The 22,904-nt window shown below is 64.3% G+C and overlaps 2 protein-coding genes across 6 annotated transcripts in view; one reads left to right on the plus strand and one right to left on the minus strand.

Moving 5' to 3' along the window:
• The window catches only part of BRSK1 (BR serine/threonine kinase 1), a 33,287-nt gene extending 19,753 nt beyond the window's left edge, over window positions 1-13,534 (minus strand). The window contains exons 1-7 of the mRNA XM_048832465.2: window positions 13,127-13,534; window positions 8,514-8,608; window positions 8,209-8,294; window positions 6,088-6,228; window positions 5,246-5,362; window positions 4,903-4,936; window positions 4,028-4,096 (exon numbers count right to left, since the gene is read on the minus strand). Of these exons, the coding sequence (XP_048688422.2) occupies window positions 4,028-4,096; window positions 4,903-4,936; window positions 5,246-5,362; window positions 6,088-6,228; window positions 8,209-8,294; window positions 8,514-8,608; window positions 13,127-13,235 (651 nt within the window). The 5' untranslated portion in view covers window positions 13,236-13,534. The remainder of the gene's footprint in view (window positions 1-4,027; window positions 4,097-4,902; window positions 4,937-5,245; window positions 5,363-6,087; window positions 6,229-8,208; window positions 8,295-8,513; window positions 8,609-13,126) is intronic.
• A 3,319-nt stretch (window positions 13,535-16,853) lies between these two features.
• Window positions 16,854-22,435, plus strand: HSPBP1 (HSPA (Hsp70) binding protein 1). Of its 5 annotated transcripts, none has more exons than XM_048832494.2 (9): window positions 16,863-16,937; window positions 18,043-18,163; window positions 18,358-18,533; window positions 18,691-18,904; window positions 19,325-19,549; window positions 20,235-20,390; window positions 20,650-20,746; window positions 20,905-21,016; window positions 21,704-22,435. In XM_048832494.2, exons 3-9 carry the CDS (start codon window positions 18,405-18,407, stop codon window positions 21,779-21,781), a joined length of 1,011 nt encoding a protein of 336 aa, XP_048688451.1. In that variant the 5' UTR covers window positions 16,863-16,937; window positions 18,043-18,163; window positions 18,358-18,404; the 3' UTR covers window positions 21,782-22,435. The 5 variants fall into 5 exon arrangements, with proteins under 5 accessions (XP_048688452.1, XP_048688451.1, XP_048688453.1 ...); XM_048832496.2 differs by having other exon boundaries at window positions 16,869-16,937; window positions 18,043-18,137; XM_048832492.2 differs by having other exon boundaries at window positions 16,879-16,930; window positions 18,043-18,137.
• Window positions 22,436-22,904: the final 469 nt, after the last annotated feature.

Genomic DNA, 22,904 nt, shown 5'->3' on the forward strand with positions numbered 1-22,904 from the left:
CTCCTGGGGCACCTCCCTGTACGCGAACAGCAGGTGAGGTAAGTACTTGTCCCAGTCCTGCGGGTGCTGGTTCATAAAGGTTTTCAGCATCATCTTTAGCGTCCCGTTAAACCTCTCCACCAGCCCGTTGGTCTGGGGGTGACAAGCTGAGGCCCAGTCGTGCCGGACCCCACATTTCTCCCACAAGCACCTGAGCAGGGCCGACATGAAGTTGGAGCCTTGGTCTGTCAAGACTTCCTTGGGGAACCCCACTCGGCTGAAAATGGTCAGGAGCGCATCGGCCACGGTGTCTGCTTCAATGGAAGCTAAGGGCACTGCCTCGGGGTAGCGGGTGGCAAAATCTACCACCACCAGAATGTATTTCTTCCCCGACCGGGTCGTCTTGCTGAGAGGCCCCACGATGTCCATGGCCACCTTCTGGAAAGGCTCCTCTACGATGGGCAAAGGTCTCAAAGCCGCTTTCCCCTTGTCCCGGGCCTTCCCCACCCTCTGACAGGGGTCACAGGATCGGCAATACTGCCGGACCGTGGTAAAGACCCCGGGCCAGTAAAAGTTCTGTAGCAACCTCTGCCGGGTGCGCCGGATTCCCTGGTGCCCTGCGAGGGGGATGTCATGGGCCAGGTACAGTATCTTGCGGTGATACCTCTGGGGGACCCCCAGCTGCCTCCTGATCCCACAGGACTCCACTTCCCTTGTGGGAGCCCATTCTCGGTACAGGAACCCCTTCTCCCACAGGAACCTCTCCTGGCAGCCTCTCCTCATGGTTCGTCCCACACCAAGGTCGGCCAGGCCCCTGAGCTTCCGCAAGGAGGGATCTTTCCTCAACTCGGCCTGGAACTCAGCGGCTGGGGAAGGGACGGGGCCCGGTTCCCCCTCATTGGCCGGGTCTGAGGCCTCAGCCTCTCTGAGCCGTGCCCCTCGGCCCTCCCTCCCCACCAGGGTAGTGTCCTGCGCCTCCGGTGTGGTACCCTCCCCAAGGTCAGGGTGCAGTGCCCCTCGCCGGCTCTGGCTACGGGTCACAACCAGGGCGGTCTGGGTCTTGCTTGGCCAGTCCTCTAGGTCTCCCCCCATCAAAACTTCAGTGGGCAAATGGTGGTGTACCCCCACATCCTTGGGGCCCTCCTTGGCCCCCCATTTCAGGTGTACCCTTGCCACGAGCACCTTAAATGGGGTCCCACCCACCCCCGTCAGGGTCAGGTAGGTGTTGGACACCACCCGATCTGGGGCCACCACCTCGGGCCGGGCCAGCGTCACCTCCACGCCCGTATCCCAGTATCCATTGACCTTCCTCCCATCCACCTCCAGGGGAACAAGGCACTCTCTCCGGAGGGACAGCCCCGCGCCCCCCCTGTAAACGGAGAACCTTAAGTCTGGAGCATCCAGCCCCGCAGAGGAGCTGGCCTGGGAAACTCCTCCCTCCTGAGCAGTTGGTAAGCTGCCAGCCCTCCTTGCCTGGGAAGCCTGCCCCTTGTCCGGCTGGGTCCCTACCCAGTTAACCCTGTGTGGGTTCGGTCTGCTCAGTCTGTCCCTGAGCCTGGGGCACTGGGTCCGTACATGGCCTCTCTGGCCACAGTGATAGCAACTCAGGTCACGTTGGTCCTCTCAAGCCGGGTGGTTGGTCCTGACGCCGGATGTTCCCCTTGGGAGGGGGTGCTCCATGTTCCCCCTTTGGGAGGTCCCAGGGTGACTCTCTCTCTGCATCATGGTGGGCTTGTTCCTTTGGGACTCCTCCCTGCCACCCCCTGCCCGGCTGTTCATGAACTTGTCGGCCAGCCGCCCTGCGAGTCGCGGGTTCTCTGGCGTTTTGTCCCCTAACCACAGCCTCAGGTCAGCTGGGCACTGTTCATACACTTGCCCCAGTACAATTAGGTTGAGCAGATCCTCCTTAGTTTGGGTCCCATCTGCCCATTTGTGGGTGTATCCCCGCATCTGGAGGGCCAGTTCTAGATATGTGACCTCAGGGGTTTTACGCTGACTCCAGAACCTTTTCCAGTACACCTTGGGAGTCAGCCCAAACTCGCGGAGAAGGGCTTTTTTGAACAGTTCATAGTCCCCTGCCTCCGCCCCTTTCATTTGGCCGTACAGCCCCACGGCTTTGGGGTCCAGTAAGGGGGTGAGAAACTGGAGCCTGTTGGCAGGGTCAACCCTGTGCAGCTCGCAGGCCTTCTCAGAGGCGTTCAGGAAGTCATCTATGTCCTCCCCCTTCTTACGCTGGGCCAGGACGCACTTATCAAATCTCCATGCAGTCCTGGGTCCCCCCTCACTCACCGCAGCCGGGGGCTCACTGCTCCTCAGCCCGGCCAACTCCAGCTCATGCTGTCTCTGCTTCTCTTGTTCTTCCCACTTCTCCTTTAGTTCCTGCTGCCTCAACTCCAGCTCTTTCAGTTTTATCTCCCTCTCCCATTCCAGCCGCCTCAGCTCCAGCGATGGGGAGCTCCGCTGGGAGGATCCCCTGCTGGCTGCGGGGGTCACGGTGCCCTCAGTATTCGCTGGGCTCCTCCCAGCCCTTCCCCTAGGCATAGGTGGGAGGGGTCCTGGGATGCCCTCGGCAGCTGTCTGACCACGCTCGGCTGGGACAGACACTGGTGCCCACCCTGCATCTGCCGGGCTGCTTCCCTCAGAGACAGGGACCGGCTCCTCTGAGCGATCCTCCTCCTCCAGCTGGGCAATCAGCTGTTCTTTGGTGAGCCTCCCAATGCGCAGCCCCCTCTGCCTGCACAGCTCCACCAGGTCGCTCTTAAGGAGCTTATGATACATCTTCCCGCTAGCCACTCGCAGGCCTGGGTGCGCTCAGCTCCCCACGGTTTCCAGGAGGAGCCCCTACTGTGCCAGCCCTTCTCCAGGTCACCACCTCTCTCCCAGGGTCAAGCTGCAGACTCCTCCGCCCCCTGAAGCTGCTCCTCTCTGAGCCGTCAGCACACCTGGTCCTCGTCAATCCCCCTTCGTTTTACTGCTCCTCAGTCACTTACTGCAGGAAGCGCCGTTCACGGGGTGCAGTACATCCCACCGCTGCCACCAGTTGTCACAGAGTGTGGGGGAGTCAGAGCCCTGCACCCCCCACTTCCTGCGATTCACCGTGACTCTCAGCCGCCAGCAAAACGGAAGGTTTATTGGACGACAGGAACACAGCCCCAAACAGAGCTTGTAGGTACAGACAACAGGACCTCCTCAGTCAGGTCCCTCGGGGGGGGGGGCAGGGAGCTTAGACCCCAGCCCTGGGGCTCCCTCCGTTTCCCCAGTCCACTCCCAAACTCAAACCCCCTCCAGCCAACTCTCCCAGCCTCCCCCCGGCTCCTCCTCCAGCCTTTGTCCAGCTTCCCGGCAGAAGGTGTCACCTGGCCCCATCCCCATCCTGGGCTCAGGTCACCTGCTCCAGTATTGTCCCTCCAGTGAAGTCACCCCCAGTATCCCATCCCCCATGCCGACAGTCCCAGTGAAACTCCCCCGCAACATCCCCAGGTCAGTCCGACCCACCCCCTGCTCCGTCACATAGGGTTTCAGGGGCGTAGGGGGAACAGGATACAGGGGTACGGGGGGATGGGGCGCAGAGAGTCTGGAGTTCAGGGGGACAGGAGTACAGGGGTGCAGGGGGAGTGGGGCACAGGGGTACAGGGGGTCTGGGGCACAGGGGAGTGGGGTACAGGAGTTACAGGGGCACAGGGAGACAGGGTCCAGGGAGTCCAGGGGTGCAGCGGGAGCAGGGTACAGGGGTACAGGGGGAGGGAAGTCCAGGGGTATAGGGGGAGGGGGGTTCGGGGGTACAGCAGGAGGGGAGTCCTGGGGTATGGGGGGTTTCGGGGTACAAGGAGAGGGGAGTCCGAGGGTACAGAGGGCAGGGGGTTCGGGGGCACAGGGGGAGCAGGGCACAGGGTACCAGAGGAAGGGGCGCAGGGGGTCTGGAGCGCAGGGGAATGGGGGTCCAGGGGGAGGGGAGTCCAGGGGTCCAGGGGGAGCAGGGCACAGGGGGATGGGGTGCAGGGTGTCTGGGGTCCAGGGGCCCAGGGGTAGGGGGGTTCAGGGTACTCACCACCAGCAGGGCGAAGAGAATGACCCCGCAGCTCCACATGTCGGCCCGTCGCCCGTCGTATTTCTCACCCTGTGCGGCACAGACACAGGGTTGGGACAGGGAGGGGGCTCCCCAGGGAACACCCCCAGGCCCCCCCCCGAGGTAGACCCCCCTCCCCAGGGCACAGTCTCCCCCACCCCCACCCTGCCCCTCCCTGGGGACCGAACCCCTGAACAAGAGGGACCACAGGCCCCCCAGGACGAGGGGGAGGGGCCAGGCTAGGAACAGACGGGGGAGGGACCCACAGCCTGGCCCCTTCCCCGAGGAAAAGCCCCACCCCCAGCCCCGCCCCCAATGAGGGAAAGCCCCCCCATTCCCTCACCCCGCGCTCCAATTCCCCGGCCACACTCAGCGCCCGGCCGACTTCAACAGTGTCTGGAGACCCCACGTCCGTCTGTCCACCCCACCCATCCGCACCCACCTAGATACCAGGCTGCATGGGTCGTGGGGCTGAGCTGGGGGGCAGGAAGGGGCAGAATATGGGGGGTCAATGGGCTGTGGGGCTGGCATGTGGGGCAGGGAGGGGCAGGACATAGGGGGTCAATGGGCCATGGGGCTGAGCTGGGGGGCAGGGAGGGAGCAGGATATGGGGGTCAATGGGCCATGGGGCAGGGAAGGGGCAGGAAACCAGGGTCGATGGGCTGTGGGGCTGGCATGTGGGACAGGGAGAGGGCAGGATAGGGGGTCGATGGGCCGTGGGTGTGGTGTGTGGGTCAGGGAGGGTGCGGGATATGGGGGTCGATGGGCCGTGGGTCAGGGAGGGGGCAGGATACTAGGGTCGATGGGCTGTGGGGCTGGCATGAGGGGCAGGGAGGGGGCGGGACTCCATGACTTACCTTGATCACCTCGGGACATGCATAGTGGGGAGAGCTGGGGGGCCAGCAATAGGGGGAGCAAAGAGAGAGAGAGACAGACAGACAGACAGAGGGAGAGACGGAGTGAAAAGGAGGCTCAGCCCGAGGGGGGCGGCTGAGTCACACAGGCCCCGCCCCCCCGCCCCACACCTCCCCATGGACGCCCAGCCCCACCCCCAGCCAGGGCGGGGAGGAGGGGCACCGAGGCAGACAGCACCCCCAGCAGCCCCTTCTCCCCGCTGGCCAGTCCCCCGAGGCCCCGGCGGATCTCAGCCCCCCCACCCCACCCCGCCAGCCCCCCAACCCCCCGCCCCATGGGGCTCACCCACAGCTGGTCTCCAGCAGGCTGGCCCCGACCTGCAGGGACGCCATCCCGAAGTCCGCAATGCGGATGTTGTTCTTCTCGTCCAGCAGCAGGTTCTCCGGCTTGAGGTCACGGTGGCTGCAATGGGGCAGTGGGAGGGTTAGAGACCCCAAAGGGTTAAGAACTGGCCCTGCCCCCAGTGCATACAGGAGTGACTCCGGCTTGACCCTTGGGGAGCTGCGATCAGAAACCTATCCCCAGTGCAAACTGGAGTGACTCCAGATTGACCCTATGCGGCTGAGATGATAACCCTTTCCCCAGTGCAAATGGGAGTGACTCCAAATTGACCCCGGGGGGCTGAGATCAGAGCCGGCCCTGCCCCCAGTGCAAACAGGAGTGACTCCGAATTGACCCTTGGGGAGCTGAGATCAGAAACCTATCCCCAGTGCAACCAGGAGTGACTCCAGATTGAGTCCAGGAGTTAGAGATCAGAACCGGCCCTGCCCCCAGTGCAAACAGAAGTGATTTCAGACTGACCCCATGGCGTGGAGATCAGAACTTGGCCCTGCCTCCATTGCAGTCGGCGTGACTCCGGATTGACCCAGGGGGCTGAGAGCAGACCCAGTCCTGTCCTCAGTTCAAACAAGAGTGACTCCAAATCAATCCGGGGGGGCCCTCAGCTCAGACCTGTCACTCGCAGGCTGCGTGTGATGTGGGAAAAAACGAGAGGATAAAAGACATACTACTGTTCCCAGCGAGGGGAGCGCTGCCTGAGCTGGATTGGGAGAGAACGGGGGGGAGGTGGGGGTCACGGGGACTGTGGTGGGTTGCTGCGGGGTGGAGGGGGTGCTGGGGGGGCTCACCAGATGGAGTAGCTGTGGCAGAAGTCCAGGGCGGAGACGATCTGCCGGAAGAACTTGCGAGCCTCTTTGGGGGTGAGGCGCCCCTTCTTCACCAGGTAGTCGAACAGCTCCCCGCCCGAGACGTGCTCCAGCACCAGGTACCTGGTGGGGGCATGGGGGGGAGGCAAATGGGGAGAGGGGGGTTATGGGGAAGGGGATTGGGGGTGGAGTCAGGGCCGGGGAGGGGGTTGAGGGACTCAGGGGGAGGCGGATTAGGGGCGGGAAGTGAGATAATGCCAGGGAAGGGGCAGAAGGAGGGGTGGGGGGTTAAGTGGGGAGGAGGGAATGGGGGGAGGAGGAAAGGTCACGACCAATCAGAACTCTCCCTTGACACCACTGCCCCCCCAACCCCCGCCAGCCTGGCTTAGCCAGGTCGGGCTGGGACAGTGACCCTACCGTGCGCTGCAGGGAGCGGGGCAGAGGCCCAGCAGGGGGCGCTCTCCCCCAGCAGGCAGGGCTGGCACCATTGCCCCAGGGCAGCACTGGGGGGGGGGGGGCTGTGCCAGGTTTCACCCCCATGTGTCACATCAGCCAGTTATGTCACAGCCCAGCGATGACAAAGGCACCTTGTGTGGGCATGTGTGGGGGTGGGGGGAGCCAGCTGTCACTGCCTGGCATCTAACGCACCCTGCCCCTAACACAAACCACACACAGAGCAGAGGGACACACACCGAGCAGGGCCTGGCCCCTCCAGCGGGGGGAATCAGGGCACCCCCCCACCCCAGCGGGCTCTGCACAGGGTCTCACTCACGGAGCCCTGTCGGAGAATCCCCCCCCTGCCTCCGGACTGAGCCTTGTTCCAGACGTGACACCACCCATCCGCCGGGAACGCAAACACGCCCATTCCAGAGCCACGCTCGAGAACCTCAAACCAGCGGGCCGCCCCAGGTCTAGATCCACACGCTAGAACATCGCGTTCGGGGCGGGAGGGTCATCACAGAGCAAACCTGCTGGAAAAGCAAACACGCCCACAGCCATGTGAGGGTCTAGCACAACCGAGCAAACTCAGCTGCGTTCTGGAGCCACAGTCGGGAACATCAACGCCCAGCGGGTTCTAGACACGCAATCTAGAGCGTCACCTCCAGGAACGCGGCATCACCCCACCCGTCCCCTGGACAAACGCACCCTCTCCAAACTGAACATCAAAGCAACAAGCCTGCCCCAGCTCTAGGACCAAGATCTAGACCATCATAGCAACTCTAGGACAATGAATCTAGACCACCCCACTCTGGAAAAGCAATCAGTGCAGAGTCGCCCTCCAGAATACCGAACACACCCGTTGCTCAGCGCTGCTCTAGAACAGCGAAGCAATGCCCTGTCCTGATTCTAGGTCCATGACCTTGATCCACAAGCGAAGGACCGGCTCATTACCAAACGGCCATCTAGAAAAGCCAACACACCCACTGCAGAGCGATGCTCTAGAATAGCAAAGCGGGGACAGAGGCCCTTATTCTAGAGTCAAACTCCAGAGCTTCGTGTACAGGACGGCCTCCCTCCAGAACCGCCAGCTAGACAAGCCAGTGTGGCCAATTCCAGAGGGCCGATCTAGAACGCAGAGTCACCGTTTGGAGCGCTACTCCAGGGCATGGTGCCCCGAGACCATGCCGATCTAGAACATCGACCGACGCGCCCCCGTTCCAGAGCAGTGCTCTAGAACATCAGCCCCGCCCCCGCATTCCAGAGCAGTTGCCTTTAGAAGCGAAAGCACAGATTCAAAGGCTCCGATTGGCTGGCTCACCATCTCCCTGGCCAATTGAAACCCTTTGAAGTGACAGCACAGATTGGAGGGCTCCGATTGGCCAGCTGGCAATCTCCTCAGCCAATCAAGAACGGCCCGGTTTTAAGACATATCAGAGGACCTCCCCAGGGTAGGAGACAGCCCATGTCCCCCCACCCCGCCAAAGTTAAGCAGTGTCAGACTGTCTGCGGGCTGGGATGGGAGACCTCAGCTGGCAGAGAATGGGGCACGGGGCCTTTCCCCTCTAGGGGGCGCCGGCTCCCACCCGGCTCCAGGGTGGGGACTGGCTGGCTCGGGGGGGGGAACGGGGGGGACACGCGCAGGGAGCGTCTATAAATACCTACAAATATTTCTTATTCTCGTAGACGTCGTGCAGTTTCAGCACGTGCGGGTGCTCGATCAGCTTCAGGATGGCGATTTCCCGCTCCACCTGCAGGGGGCGACAGAGAGAGGGGGGGATGGGGAAGGGAATCGGGGCGGAGCGGAGGCATGGGGGCCGGGGGGTGGGGTGCCCAAGCCTGGGTTCCAAACTCAGCCACGCTCCCCCCTACTCCCAGGGGGGCTGGGGGGGATCAAGGGGAACTTTGGATCCGGGAAGGGGAGGGGCCTGCAGAGTTTCCCCCCCCACACATCACCCCTAGCCACTCACCTTCATCAGCACCGACTCCGACAGCTTCTCTCGGTTCACGATCTTGATGGCCACTTTCTGCCCCGTGATGCAGTGAACGCCCAGCTTCACCAGCCCTGTGGGTGGGGAGAGGGGTCAGCACGGCACCCCTCACTGGCCCTGCCGAGCAGCGCCCCCCACTGGTCCTGCCGAGCACCCCCACAAAACCCCCCTGCAGCACAGCGCCCCCTACTGACCCTCCTCCCTGCAGTGCAGCACCCCAGTGAACCCCTGCGTGCCCCCCGCTGATGTCCCTGTCCTGCCGGGTGCTGCACCTATGCCCCCCCCCCCCCCCCGATCGAGATCGGGGCCAGTCACACCTGGGCAGTGGTGTCAAGGGAGAGCTGGCCTGGCTTTTTAAGTGAAACTGACCAGAGATAAAAAATGAAACTGACCGGGGGGGGTTAACACCCCTCAACTCTGTCTGTTTGTCTGGCTCCTTCCACCCACCGTGCCTCGATCCAACCCACCCCTCCCTAGCATTGCCCGCCACCCGCCTCCCCTGGCCCCAAACGCTCCAACAGTCACAACCAAGAGGGAGCCATTGTCCTTCCCCAGGTCCGTGACCGGGGCCCTTTGGGATCCGGGGGGCAGAGGGTCCCAGAGAATCCCCGACACCCAGAATCGGGGCGATCCCCTGGATCATCCAAACAGCTCAGTGTGTGTGTGTGTTTCCCCGCCCCATCCCTGCCACCTCCGTGTGCCCCCCAACCCACGTGGATTTCTGGCAGCCCCCCTGAACAGATGTTTTGCTACGTAGGGGACGGTGGCCACTTTCGGCCGGCCCATCTCTCAGCGTACCTCTCCTGCCTACCGTGTCCTCTGGCCGGCATCTCCCCTTTCGGCCGGAGAAATGGCTGGAAACTCGACCGGCAAAAGGACAAATCTGCCCTTTCCAAGGCCAGCCGGGATAACCCTGAACAGCAGAGAGCCGCCCCGGTATCATTCCCAGAGCAGATCCTTCAGAGACACAGCCAAGCTGGATTTCAAAGTGGCCAGCGCCCGAGAATCCCCCCCAGCCCTTGGCAAGCCAGTCCGAGGGTTAATTCCCCTCCGGGTTAAAAGCGGGCAGCCCCCTTTCCCAGCTGGGTTTGTCTCGCTCCGATGTCCAGCCAGGGGTTTGGGTTCGACCTTCCTCTGCCCACTTGAGGAGCCCGGGAGGAAATATTCGTTCCCCACGTCGGGCCCTAGAGCCGGGGATCAAGTCCCCCCGCAAGCCGTCTCCGCGCTCAGCACCAGAGCTGGAGCTCCTGGCGTCTCTCGCCCTCCGGCAGGTTTTCTAACCCTTCACTCGTCCCCCTCGCTCTTCTCCGGCCTCTGCCGTTTCGCCACAGCCTCCTCGCGCTGCAGGCCCCAGCACTGGGTGCAGGATTCGCCCCCGGGCCAGATCCAGAGGCCAAACCACCTCTGCTCCCACTCGGGGATCCCGGGCTGATGCGTCCCAGGGTCCTGTTAGCCCTTCGGCCCCAGCGCCGCCCGGGGAGCTCAGGCTCTGCCCCGTTCGCCGGCGCGTTTTCAGACCCATTTGTTCGCCAGTTTTGAATCCAGCGAACGGGGGCCAGGCTCGTTTTCGAGCGTCCTCGGGTTCTGATCCAAACGCCGCCCAGGTGTCTCGGGCTGCGACCTCCCCACTGTTCCCTTTCTCAGCCGGGCCTACCGCTGCCCCCACAACGGCAGCGAGGGGCACGTTTTTACCAGGCCGCGGGTGAAGGAGGGACCGGCTTCCCCGGGCGAGGGGCGCATCCTCCGGCACGGGGGCCACTTTTCCACCGAGTGTCTCCAAAAGATCTGCTCCAGTTTGGCCAGGGATTGACTCCAGGACGGCAGGGGGGACACACAGGGGTAGAAACCTCCCTACGCAACCTACAGGGGCCGAAGTGGACGGGGGGGGGGGCGGCCAGTGACAGCAGGGGCTGGGTTCGAAGGCTGAGTCCGGAGGCCAAACTCCCCGAAGGACTGGCGCACAGAGCCCTGGGGACCCCCTCTCGCTGGCCTTGCAGCAGTGCCCGTCTGGGCGTCCTGGGATGCACAAGTCTTTGGTGCCCAATGGGAAGATGTCAGGATGGGGCAGGGGGGAGGAGAAGCTCCCCCCCCCAGGCCGGGACCCCAGGCGAACCCTCGTCCTCTGCACAAGCCCCATCCCAGGTGAGCCTGCGCCATGGGTCTGCGCATCTGTCTGGCCAGGGGACGCACCTGGCCCTGCCCGCGGGTCTGAGGGTCTCAGCATGGTGTTGCTCCCAGAGTTCGCCCCACACCTCCTGTCTCCCTCCGTCTTCCCCAACTTCCCTCCAGCCAAATGGGCGCGGCCTCTGGTAGCGCACGGATGCACAGCAAGGGGCGGCCTCCACCCCTAAGAACTCACAATCTAACTAGACAGCGGGAGGATTGGGGAAACTGAGGCAGAGAGCGATTCAGGGACTCACCCAGGGACACCCACAGAGTCACCAGCAGATTCCTGAGCCCACTCCCTTCACCACATCCCATCCCCCCTCTCGCTCGCTCCCCTGGGCAGGTGCTACCACCCGTTTGCTAGAAGGGGAAACTGAGTCAGAGAGCGACACGGCCCCATAGGCAGAACTGGGATTACAGCTCTAGTCTTCCCAGCTCCGGGCCCATGGCCCTGGCCTCCCTGCGCTGCCTCCTTCTGCTCCACCCCCGGAGTAAACAAAAAACATTTCTGTAGGCCCTACACAAACCCAACTCCCCGGCATGAATTCCCACGGCATGTTGCATGGGAGTGGGGGGGGTATCCCAGTTTGTGGGGGGGCAGAGAGACAGAGCTCCCCCGCACTTAGGGGGCCAAGATGGGAACTCCCCTCCCCAGCAGGTCTCCATCGTTCCTGCAAGTTTAACCCCTCCAGCTCCCCAGCCCTGGGGGCTGGCTGGGGGTGGGGGTTTCTATCTCACAGGCTGGATCCCCCCCTCCATACAACCGCTGCATTAAACCGGCTCCCCTCCATCCTCAGCCCAAAATCCACCCCCCCACACACACATTAGATCCACCGTCAGCTCTGCCCCCTCCCCAATATACATCGCCGCCTCCCCTGTTTCCCCCGAACCGCCCGGTGTGAGCCAAGCAAGGCCTGGAGATTTGCAGCAATTTCCCTCCCCCTCCAGCGGGATTTCCTCGAATCCCCGCCCCCCCCCGCGCCAGACGTCCACGCGGTTCCCACAGCCCGGCACTGCAGCAAATTGCTCCATTCCCCCCCCCCACAACCCACAACCTCTTAGTGTACAAATATAACCCCCCGCCCCCGCACACACACACACACACACAGAGACAAGGGCATGAGGGAGCGGGGCAGGGGGGTTTGCCCCATATCCGAGTGACCTCTGGTATTTCTAACCCCCCACACCCAGCACAAGGGGATGGGATGGACAGTGGGTTTTCCGGGCTGCTGGCTAGGAACCTAATGGACATCTGGGCTGGGCACCTCCCCCCCGCCCCCCGTCACTCCCTGCAGCAGAACCCCCCCCCACACTCACACAAACACCTGCCCTCTGCCTAGAGATTTTCCCTCAAGACCCCTGTACTGGCTGCAGTGGGTCCAGATCCAGAGTCTGTCCGTCCAGCCCCACTCCCCATTCCCACCCCAAGGCCCAGGTGTGAAACTGACCAGCCCCCCCCCGGGACAGAGGTGAAACAGACACACACATGCACCCCTGCCAGGCTGGGATTCCCCCCCCCCGTCACTTCTGGGGTTGCTCCCCATCCCCCCACCCTCACCATGCACAGAGCTCCTGGAAAACTGACTCCCAGCACCCCCACACACACACACTTCTCAGTCCTACCCAGGAAAGGTACAGCCCCCACCCCAGATCCCATGGCTGCACTGACCCCCCAACCCCATCGCACCAGGGACTCCCCACCCCAGATCCCATGGCTGCAATGACCCCCCAACCCCATCGCACCAGGGACCCCCCATTCCATGACCCCACAACTCCACTGACCTCACCCCAGACCCCAAAAGTCTATCAACCTCCCTACCCTAAGCTCCTGGCATCACTGACCCCCAACTCGCCCAGCTCCATCCCTGGGGGGATATTAAACCCCCTCCGACTGCCCACATTCCTCCTGTGTCCCTCTGACCACACTCTGGCCCGGTCCAGTGGGGGTGGGAAGGATTCTACTGGGGGCCTTTACGCTGAGCCCATCACCCTTGCATCTGGGCAGATGATCTAAGCTGGGAAGTGTCTGTGTGTGGGGGGGTAGGGATGAAATATCTTGTAGAGTCCACCCCCCCCCCAGGTTCAGGGCGGGGAACTTACCCCAGGCAATGGGGGGCAGAAGGACTCTGTATTGCCCCCCCGGTATCAGGGCGGGGGATCTACCCCAGGGAATGGGGGAGGGGAAGGGCAGTGTATTGGGAACCACCCCCTTGGTATCAGGGCGGGGGATTTATCCCAGGCAATGGGGGGGCGGGAGGATAAGGTATTGGGGCCCATCCCCCCGGTATCAGGGCGGGGGATCTACCTCAGGGAATGGGGGGGGAGAAGGGCGGTGTATTGGGACCCATCCCCTGGTATTAGGGCAGGGGATCTGCCCCTGGGACCGCAGGGGGGGAGTGTGGGGGGGGCCGGTGCCGCAGACTCACCCGTCTGGCCTTTGCCCAGGGTCTTCTCCAGCCGGTAGGGCCCCACGTACTGGGCGTGCTGGGGGGCCGGGCCCGGGGGGTGCCCCCCAGGCTCCTTGCCGCCGGACATGACGGCCGGGCCCCCTTTGTCTGCCACCTCCCCCCCCCCCCACCCCGCCTCGATTCCCCTCCCTGGGCAGGAACAATAGACGGAGGCCCCAGCCCCTCAGCCCCGCATGCCGGCGGATTTGGGGGGGCCGGGGGGAGGGGTGGAGGGACCGGGGCCGGGGGGGGGGGTGGGCTGGGAGAGAGGCTCACCGCCCGGGTACCAGCATGATAGAGGGGGCCCTTCCCCCCCCCTCCCGCCAGGGATGCTGCGACCGGTGCTGGAGGATGCTCGTCCCTGGCTCCCCCCCCAGCTGCCTCCTCCCCCTCTCCCCCCCCCCCCCCGCATCAGCATCCGGGCACCGGGTGACAGTCGCCGGCGGGGTGAACCCGGCCCGCCGCGCGGGGGGGCGCAGAGGGGGAGCGGGGGGAGGGAAGGGGGGTGTGATGGGGGGCGCAGGCGGGGGGGGGGGGGCTGTCGCTGGGCGGGTGTCGTGCCTTGGTGACCGGGGGGGGACGACTCAGGGTCTGGGTGTCTGGCAGGGTAACTGTGTGATCGTGGGTTGCGATTGTGGTGTGTGTAATTGTATTTGTGATCGTGTGGCTGTGATTGTGTGAACGTGGCTGTGATTGTGTGACTGTCATTGTGTGATTGTGTGAACGTGGCTGTGATTGTGTGACTGTCATTGTGTGATTGCTGGGTGTGCAACTGTGGCTGTGATTGGCTGCATAATTGTGTGCTGGTGGTGTGTGTAATTGGGGCTGTGATTGTGTGACTGTCATTTTGTGTGATTGTGGGGATTGTGGTGTGTGTAATTGGGGCTGTGATTGTATGGCTGGGTAACTGTGTGATTGCGGCTGTGATTGTGTGATTGTTGTGTAATTGGGTCTGTGATTGCATGGCTGGGTAATTGTGTGATGGCCGTTGTGATTGCAGTGTGTGTAATTGTTTCTGTGATCGTAAGACTGTAACTCTGTGAGTGATTATATGGCTGGGAAAGCGTGATTGTTGTGTGTGTAATTGGATCTGTGATTATATGGCTGGGTGATTGTGTGATCCTGGCTACGACAGAGTGTTGTGAGTCTAATTGTGTCTGTGATTGTATAACTGTAACTGTGATGGTTGTGTGTGTAATTGAGTGTGTATGGCTGGGTAATTGTGTGATTGCGGCCGTTATTGGCAGGAGTGTAATTGTGTCTGTGACTGATTGTAACTGTGTGATTGTGGCTGTGATTGTGGTGTGAGTAACTGTGGCTGGGATTGTTTGGCTGTGTAGTTGTATGCTCGTGGCTGTGACGGTGTGATTGTGGTGTGTGTAATGGTGTCGGTGATTATCGTGGTATTGTGTGACGGTATGATTGTGTGTGGAACTGTGATTCTCTGTGTGCAACTGTGCGAGAGAGAGACAGGCTGTGACAAAGAGACACAGGGTGTGTGATCTCTTTTAGAGTGTGACAAAGACAGTGAATGTCAGTGTGCCTACGGGTGTGTGTGTCCCATGTCTGCCGCCCCCTGCTGGAGGGGCTGGACCCTGCGCTGTGTGTGTGTGACCCCTCACAGGGCACGGAACAGCTCACAGCCCAGCCTGGCCTCAGCGCCCCCATCCGACCCCCCTGCACCTTCCCCATTAGCTCTGTTCCCCAGAGACGGGCTAAGTGCTGAAACGCCAGCTCTGATGTCCCCTCCTTGCTTGTTCCCACCCCGCGAGCGGCCGGCTTGGGCCCTCTGCAGACACTGGCAGCTTCGGCCCCGTTTCCAAACTGTCCTCCCCAGCCGTGCCGGCTAGGAACTTTTTTTTTTTTCTTTTTTAACTGGACGCCGAGATTCGGGAGCCGTCCTGGGGTCCTCGGCCGGCGGCTTTATCCGGATCTGGGTCCCTAACCTTGGTGCCTCTTGGTCCTCAAGCTGGCCCTGGGGATTGCTGTCATGATCCCGGGTTGTTTCCAATACCCGGGCCGGGGCCAGCACTGGTCCTGGGGGAGCAGGCGCCGTTGGCATGGTCGGGGAGGCACTGGGCAGGGGCGCATCTAGTGTTTGGAAATGGATGTGACCTTTCCTGATGTTTCCCCGCACGGTGGGGCAGGACCCACGCGATGGCCCCCGGCCCATGGTTGGCTCCTCTTTTTAAATGCAAGGCTGAAATCCCAGTGATTTGGGGGTTTTGTTCCACTGGGGCTGGTGAGGGATGAGTCGCTGCCTTGCCCCCCCACCCTAGATACCCCACAAGCCCCCGAATCCCCCCCCCGCACACCTCCCCTGGATCCCATGCCAAATAATCCCTCCCCGCAGCCCCCTTCCCAACCCCTTGTGATGGGCCCTTGCTGGCCAATCCTGCCCCACCTGATCCCCTCACAGCCTCTTCAGTTCCTCCTGCACTCCCCCCACCCCATCAGCCAGCTCCAGGACTCCCCTGCCCAATCCCCGCCATCGCCCCCTCTTGGATCCCCCTGCCCAGGAATCGGGGCCATGCCCCATCTTTTAAACAGTCCCTTGGAGGAACCCATCGGAGTGGCAGACCCCCCATCTTCCACCAGAGCCAGGCCCTGCGGCCTGCCGGCCTCTAAGACTGAGCCCTGGGCTCCAGTCCCCCTGCTTCACCCCCGGAGCTCTGCCCAGAGCTGGAGAATCCCCTTGTTCGGGGTGAATTGTCTGGTCCCTGGAGTGACCCTTTGTCTCTCCCGACCCTCCAGTTGCTCTGGGTCATGGCCTTTCACACCCCATTTGTTCCACCCCAGCCAGCCCCAGGACCCCTGCGCCACACGGCTCTGGTGGGCTGCCTGCAGTGGCTGTAAACCCCCCTGCCTGCACCCACCAGGCAGCGATCTGGAGTCTGGGGGCGGGGGAAACTGAGGCAGGCACAGGAATCATCCCCGAATGACAGAAAATTCCCACTTTGTCATCCACCCCCCACGGGAGGGCCCCCACGAGCCCCGCCCCAATTCCCCCTCAGTAATCCCACCTAGATCCCCCCAACTCTCCCTGGATCCCCCTGCCCAACCCCCCAGGACCTTCTAACATCCTCACCCAGCCCCCCCTCAGATCCCCCAACCTCCCCAATTCCCCACCCCCCAGCAATCCCACCTAGATTCCCCCAACCCCACCTGCCCAACACCCCCTCAGATCCCCCCAACCCCACCCCCAATTCCCCCCCAGCAATCCCACCTAGATTCCCCCAACCCCTCCCCTAGGTCCCTCCTCCCAACCTCCCCCATGGATCCCAACAATCCCCCACCCCAGCAATCCCACCCTGGATCCCCCAACTCACCCCCAGCAATCCCACCTACATCCCCCCAACCCCCCCGCTTGACACCCCCCCAGATCCCTCCAACCCCCGCCCCCAATTCCCCCCCCAGCAATCCCATCTAGATCCCCCCAGCCCCCCAACTCCCCCCCAGCAATCCCATCTAGATCCCCCAAACCCCCCCGCTTGACACCCCCCCAGATCCCTCCAACCCCCGCCCCCAATTCCCTCCCCAGCAATCCCACCCTGGATCCCCCCAACCCCACCCGCCCAACACCCCCTCAGATCCCCCCAACCCCACCCCCAATCGCCCCCCAGCAATCCCACCTACATCCCCCCCCGGCTCGCGCCCAGCCGCCCATGCTCCGCTCCCGCCAGCAGGGGTCGCCCGGCCCCGCCCCCTCCTCGCGGCCCCGCCCCCCGCCCGTCCGGCTAAGATGGCGGCGCCCAGGGCTGGGAGTGGGGAGCGCGCGGCGCGGTAGGGGGTGAGCGGGGCAGAGGATGGGGGGGGCGGGGCAGGGGAGAGGACGGGGGGGCGGCTCAGAAGACCGGGGGGGGCAGAAGAGGGGGGAGCGGGGCAGGGGAGAGGACGGGGGGGCGGCTCAGAAGACCGGGGGGGGCAGAAGAGGGGGGAGCGGGGCAGGGGAGAGGACGGGGGGGCGGCTCAGAAGACCGGGGGGGCAGAAGAGGGGGAGCGGGGCAGGGGAGAGGACGGGGAGGCGGCTCAGAAGACCGGGGGGGGCAGAAGAGGGGGAGCGGGGCAGGGAAGAGGACGGGGGGGCGGCTCAGAAGACCGGGGGGGGCAGAAGAGGGGGAGCGGGGCAGGGGAGAGGACGGGGGGGATGGCTCAGAAGACCGGGGGGGCAGAAGAGGGGGAGCGGGGCAGGGAAGAGGACGGGGGGGTGGCTCAGAAGACCGGGGGGGGCAGAAGAGGGGGAGCGGGGCAGGGAAGAGGACGGGGGGGCGGCTCAGAAGACCGGGGGGGGCAGAAGAGGGGGAGCGGGGCAGGGAAGAGGACGGGGGGGCGGCTCAGAAGACCGGGGGGGGCAGAAGAGGGGGAGCGGGGCAGGGAAGAGGACGGGGGGGTGGCTCAGAAGACCGGGGGGGGCAGAAGAGGGGGAGCGGGGCAGGGAAGAGGACGGGGGGGGTGGCTCAGAAGACCGGGGGGGCAGAAGAGGGGGGGAGCGGGGCAGGGAAGAGGACGGGGGGGCAGAAGAGGGGGAGCGGGGCAGGGAAGAGGATGGGGGGGTGGCTTAGAAGACCGGGGGGGCAGAAGAGGGGGAGCGGGGCAGGGAAGAGGACGGGGGGGTGGCTCAGAAGACCGGGGGGGGCAGAAGAGGGGGAGCGGGGCAGGGAAGAGGATGGGGGGTGGCTTAGAAGACCGGGGGGGCAGAAGACGGGGGGAGCAGTGCAGGGAAGAGGATGGGGGGAGGTGGCTGAGGGGGGCGGGGCAGAAGACGGGGTGGGGTGATATGCTGCCCCCCAGGGCAGGGGCTGTTTAATGGGGGACACCTCCCTCGCTACCCTGTGCCCCACAGCCTGGCTGGGTCCCCCTCCCATGCTGACCTGGGTTCTCTCCCTGCCCCCCAGCAGACCCTCTTGTGGTGCCAGCAGTGGGAGCCGGACGTCAGCGACCCACCCCCCCCCCGTCACAGGCCGAGAGCTCAGCGCGGACCCAGCGTCTGGTAACCCCTGGACCCCCCGGACCTAGGTGATGGAGGGTGGGGTTGATGAGTTAGAGTTGGGGGGCAGGGTACGTGGGAGCCAGGACTCCTGAGTCCCCTCCCGGTTCTGGGAGGGGAGTGGGGCTTAGCAGTTAGAGTAGGGGGGCGTTGGGAGCCAGGGTGCCGGGGTTCTCTCCCCAGCTCCGTACCTGACTCCTGTTGTCTGTGCCTTTCTCTGCAGGGCCCGTGGCCAAGGCGCCGGCTCTTTGGCCCCGCACTGCCCCAGCCATGGCTGAAGGGGGCGCCGGGGGGAATCAGCCGCCGCGCGAGCATCCGCAGAACCTGCAGGGGCTGCTGCAGATGGCCATCACCGCTGGCAACGCCGAGCCCAGCCAGCTGGAGCCCATGTCTGACGAGGTGCGAGCACTCCTGGGTCCTATCCTGACTTTGGAGGGGAGTGGGCTCTAGTGGTTAGAGCGGGGTGGGGTGGGGCTGGGAGCCAGGTTCTCCCCCTGGCTCGGGGAGGGTTGGGACGGGGCTGGACGCTGACCCCCATCTCTCCCTGCCCCCCCAGCGGCGGCAGTGGTTGCAGGAAGCCATGGCCCAGGCGTTCAGGGGGCAGCTGGAGGAGGTGGAGCAGATGAAGGAGTGTTTGCGGATGCTGGAGGCCGTGTCCCCTGGAGGGGACGGCGGGGAGACCTCGGAGCCGGCCGAGGGGGACCCCTCCCGCCAGGCCAGCGCGCTGGAGCTGCTGGCTGAGCTGTGCGAGAACTTGGACAACGCCGCAGGTATAGGGTAGAGCATTCAGGGCAGGGGGTTCTGGGGGGCAGGAGAGGGGCACTCGGGGCAGGATGGGAGGGAGCCGGGATGGGGGATTATCCTGGGAGTGCTGGGGCAGGGGGGATGGGAACAGGGGGTGCCCGTGGACTGGGAAGTGGGGGGTGGTGTTGTGGGGGGAAGGCAGTGAGGGTTCTGGGGGGGGTGGATTGTCAGAGCACCAGGGCTGCCCCCAAAGGAGGCCTGATCTCTGAGATGGGGCCCCCTGAATGGGGTCATGGGGGGTGAACCATGTAATTGAGCCTGCGAGCAGGTGACCCCCACAGGGTGGGGCTGGCTTAGGGGGTGCCTCGCCGGAGCTGCCTGAGAACCCCCTGTGGGCACCATATGGTCTCTGGGGCACCTGCTGTCAAGGCCCCTCCCCCCCCCAGATTTCTGCAAGCTGGACGGGATGCGGCTGCTGGCTCATCGCTACCTGGAGCACCCCATCCCGGAGCTGCGCTGGCGTGCTGCCCACCTCGTGGGCACCTGCGCCCAGAACGTGCCCAAGGTGCAGGAGCAGGCCCTGGCGCTGGGCTGCATGCGCAAGCTGCTGCGGCTGCTGGACCACGACGGGGCCGACGCGGTGCGCATCAAGGCGCTCTTTGCTATCTCCTGTGAGTCCTGCAGGGGGCGGGGATGGGGCATGGGGCCTGTCCCATCTAGGGGGCGCTGGCTCTGATCCAGCCCCAAGGCAGTGGGTGGGGATGGGGCACGGGACCTGTCCCCCGTAGGGGTTGCTGGCTCCTGTCTGGCCGCAGGGCGAGAGGTGGGGATGGAGCACGGGGCCTGTCCCCTCTAGGGGGCGCTGGCTCTGATCTGGCCCCAAGGCAGTGGGTGGGGATGGGGCACGGGACCTGTCCCCCGTAGGGGTTGCTGGCTCCTGTCTGGCCGCAGGGCGAGAGGTGGGGATGGAGCACGGGGCCTGTTCCCTCTAGGGGGCGCTGGCTCTGATCTGGCCCCAAGGCAGTGGGTGGGGATGGGGCACGGGACCTGTCCCCCGTAGGGGTTGCTGGCTCCTGTCTGGCCGCAGGGCGAGAGGTGGGGATGGAGCACGGGGCCTGTTCCCTCTAGGGGGCGCTGGCTCTGATCTGGCCCCAAGGCAGGGATGGGGATGGGGCCCTCTAGGGGCCACTGGCTTCACAGCCATAGAGATTACTGGGCCCCATGGTAGCAGAGAGGCCAGGGGGCGGAACCCTTGCTTTCCTCTGCCCCCAGAGGCCGGAGGCGGCATTGCAGCGCGGGAGGAGCTGCGTGCGTTGCCCCAGCTGAGGCTCTCTCTGCCCCTCTCCCCGGCGCCAGGCCTGGTGCGCGCCCAGGAGGGGGGCCTGCAGCAGTTCCTGCGGCTGGACGGCTTCTCGGTGCTGATGCGCGCCATGCAGAGCCCTGTGGAGAAGCTCAAGGTCAAATCCGCCTTCCTGCTGCAGAACCTGCTGCTGGACCACCCGGAGCACAAAGGTGAGGGGCCTCCGGGACGCTGGGGGGCGCTGCCCTCTGCCTCCCGCCCGGCCCGGCCCCCTCTGCTCGGCCAGGTGCCACCTTCTGCTTCCCGCCTGGCCCGGCCCCCTCTGCTCGGCCAGGTGCCACCTTCTGCCTCCCGTCCGGCCATGCCCCATCTCCCACCCAACCTGGCACTGGGGGGAGTCATCATCCTCTGTCGTCGTCCCCCACCTGGGGCCATGCTCCAGCCCCCTAACTCGCTGCTCTCCCTTTCTAGAGACCCTGTGCTCCATGGGGATGGTGCAGCAGCTGGTGGCTCTGATCCGCTCTGAGCACAGCCCCTTCCATGAACACGTCCTGGGGGCCCTCTGCAGGTGAGATGGGAACGGGGGTGCGGGGGCCAGGACTCCTGGGTTCCCTTCCCAGATCTGGGAGGGGCGTGGAGCCTAGTGGGTAGAGCTGGGGGGGGGGAGTGATGGGACCTTGGTCTGTGCTGAGAATAACCCCCCATTTGCCCCGCCCCCACCCGCAGCCTGGTGACGGATTTCCCCCAGGGGGTGCGGGAGTGCCGGGAGCCGCAGCTGGCGCTGGAGGAGCTGCTGAGGGAGCGCTGCCAGCTGCTGCAGCAGCAGGAGGAGTTCCAGGTAGGAGGCTCTTCCGGGTCAGAGCCACCCGCATGTCGTCCCTCTGCCCGTCTCCCCCTGCCTGGCGCTATGGGGCACCACCCTCCGGCCACACCCTGTGCACAACCTGAGGCTGCCCTCTGCCCCTGACCGTGCTTGGTCCTCTCCCCTCGCCTGGCACTGGGGGCACCGCCCTCCGTATGCGATCCAATAATGATCCCAGATCTACTCGGTCCCCTCCGCAAGCATCTCCCTGCATTTGTGGGTGAGCTGGTGCCGCGGCAGCCCGGCTCACAGAGAATCTCTGTCCTTGCTCCACCTAGTCCGTGAGATCCCGCGGCTCCTTAACTAAACTAATGGCATGGTGGGTATGTGGGGGGCAGAGTGGTCCTCGCTCATTACCGCCCCTGCTCCCATCTACCCCCATTTCCTTCCCAAGCGGGAGTTCAGCTGGACTGTGGTGAACTTCCCAGCAGCAGTGCCAGGACTGGGCCTCCTGCTCAGCCTGCACACAGTGCCCCCTAGTGCCTGCACCAGCACTGACTGCCTGGGGAGAGTGCCCCCTGCTGAGCCCGCGCCCCACAATGCCCCGCTGGGTCTCCCGTCCATACCACAACCCACCCGAACCCCACTTAGCTTGGGAACTTTCCCACCCTGCCGGCTGTGGGGCAGCCCAGCTGCTCACCCGTGCGCCTTGTGTTCCCCTAGGAGGAGCTGGAGTTCTGCGAGCGGCTCCAGCGTGTCTGCTTTCAGACGCCCCCCGACGACAGCAGCATGGATCGATGAGTGCCCCCACCCCCACCCCGGATCGGTGACTTCCCTGAGGTGCCCACTCCTCAGAATGGTGGTTTCTTCCCGGCCTTTTCTGTTGTCTCGTGTGGGTGGCTTTTCTGAGGGCCCCTGGCTGCCTGCCCCCGCCACCCCACATGGGGCTGGGGAGAGGGGCTGGAGCCACCCCAGAGAGAAGGGCCCTCAGCTGGATCAGAACCAGGAGCCTCTGGCCCCCATTTGTTCTGTGTAGATCCTGCAAGAGACACCCCCTCCTCCCCGCCACTCGAGTTGTAATGGTGAATTCAGGGAGCGAGGGGTGAAACTGAGAACACTTCCCCACCGGTGAGGTCTCTAGGGGGTGCCGCCAGAGCAGGAGACTGGCTGGCTGCGGGGGGGGCGTAGGGAATGGGGCACAGGGTCTTTCCCTCTGGGGAGTGCCGGCCCTGATCGGGACCCACCTGAGCGTGTGGGGGTGCCGACTGACTTGGGAGACCAGAGGATAGGTGCTATGCCCATTGCTGTCACATGCTCCCCATGTCGGGGGGGGGGGGTCTAAGGGACAGGGTGGGGGGCTGAGCTGGGGGGGTGCAGCTTGGGGCCCTCCTGCTCTGCCTCTTCCTGTGTTCTTGTTGCCAGTGGTTTTCTAATAAAAGTTCTGCATTGGGTGGATCCTTTTCTCTTTCCTGGGGGGTGCCAGGGCCGCTGGGTGCGGGCGGGGGGAGGAGTGTCGTGGGAAGAGCTGGGACCTAGGCAAAAGGGTGGGAGGTTGTGGAATGGGGCTCGTGGCCTTTCTCCTCTAGGGGGTCCACCCAGGGCCAGGACTGGCTGGCTCAGGGGGGCAGGGAATGGGGCCCGGGGCCTTCCCCCCCAGGGGTATTCTAGCTGATGAGGCTACAGTGATGATGTCATACCCACAGCAATTAGGCTAAAGTGCTGATGGTGCAATGATGATGTCAAACATGATCTAGCTGCTGATGCAGCTCAGAGCGATGATGTCAGTGAGTCTGAGTTCCGCTGTCACGCCATGAGGAGGTGCCCTGGGGTGTGATGTCACACATGCAGGGTGGTGATGTCACACCAGGGGATGAGGTCAGGGAGGGGTTGTCTCAGGGTGATGCTGTCACGCAGGGGGGACGTG

Source organism: Caretta caretta, chromosome 23 (assembly GCF_965140235.1).
Source record: "Caretta caretta isolate rCarCar2 chromosome 23, rCarCar1.hap1, whole genome shotgun sequence".
In the NCBI taxonomy this organism is placed as follows: domain Eukaryota; kingdom Metazoa; phylum Chordata; order Testudines; family Cheloniidae; genus Caretta; species Caretta caretta.

Coding starts and splice junctions, on each gene's coding strand:
- HSPBP1 (XM_048832492.2), top strand. CDS start 16,890: ATGGCGGCGCCCAGGGCTGGGAGTGGGGAGCGCGCGGCGCG. Junction 18,905..19,324: donor GAACTTGGACAACGCCGCAG/GTATAGGGTAGA, acceptor TCCCCCCCCCAG/ATTTCTGCAAGCTGGACGGG. Junction 19,550..20,234: donor GGCGCTCTTTGCTATCTCCT/GTGAGTCCTGCA, acceptor CCCCGGCGCCAG/GCCTGGTGCGCGCCCAGGAG.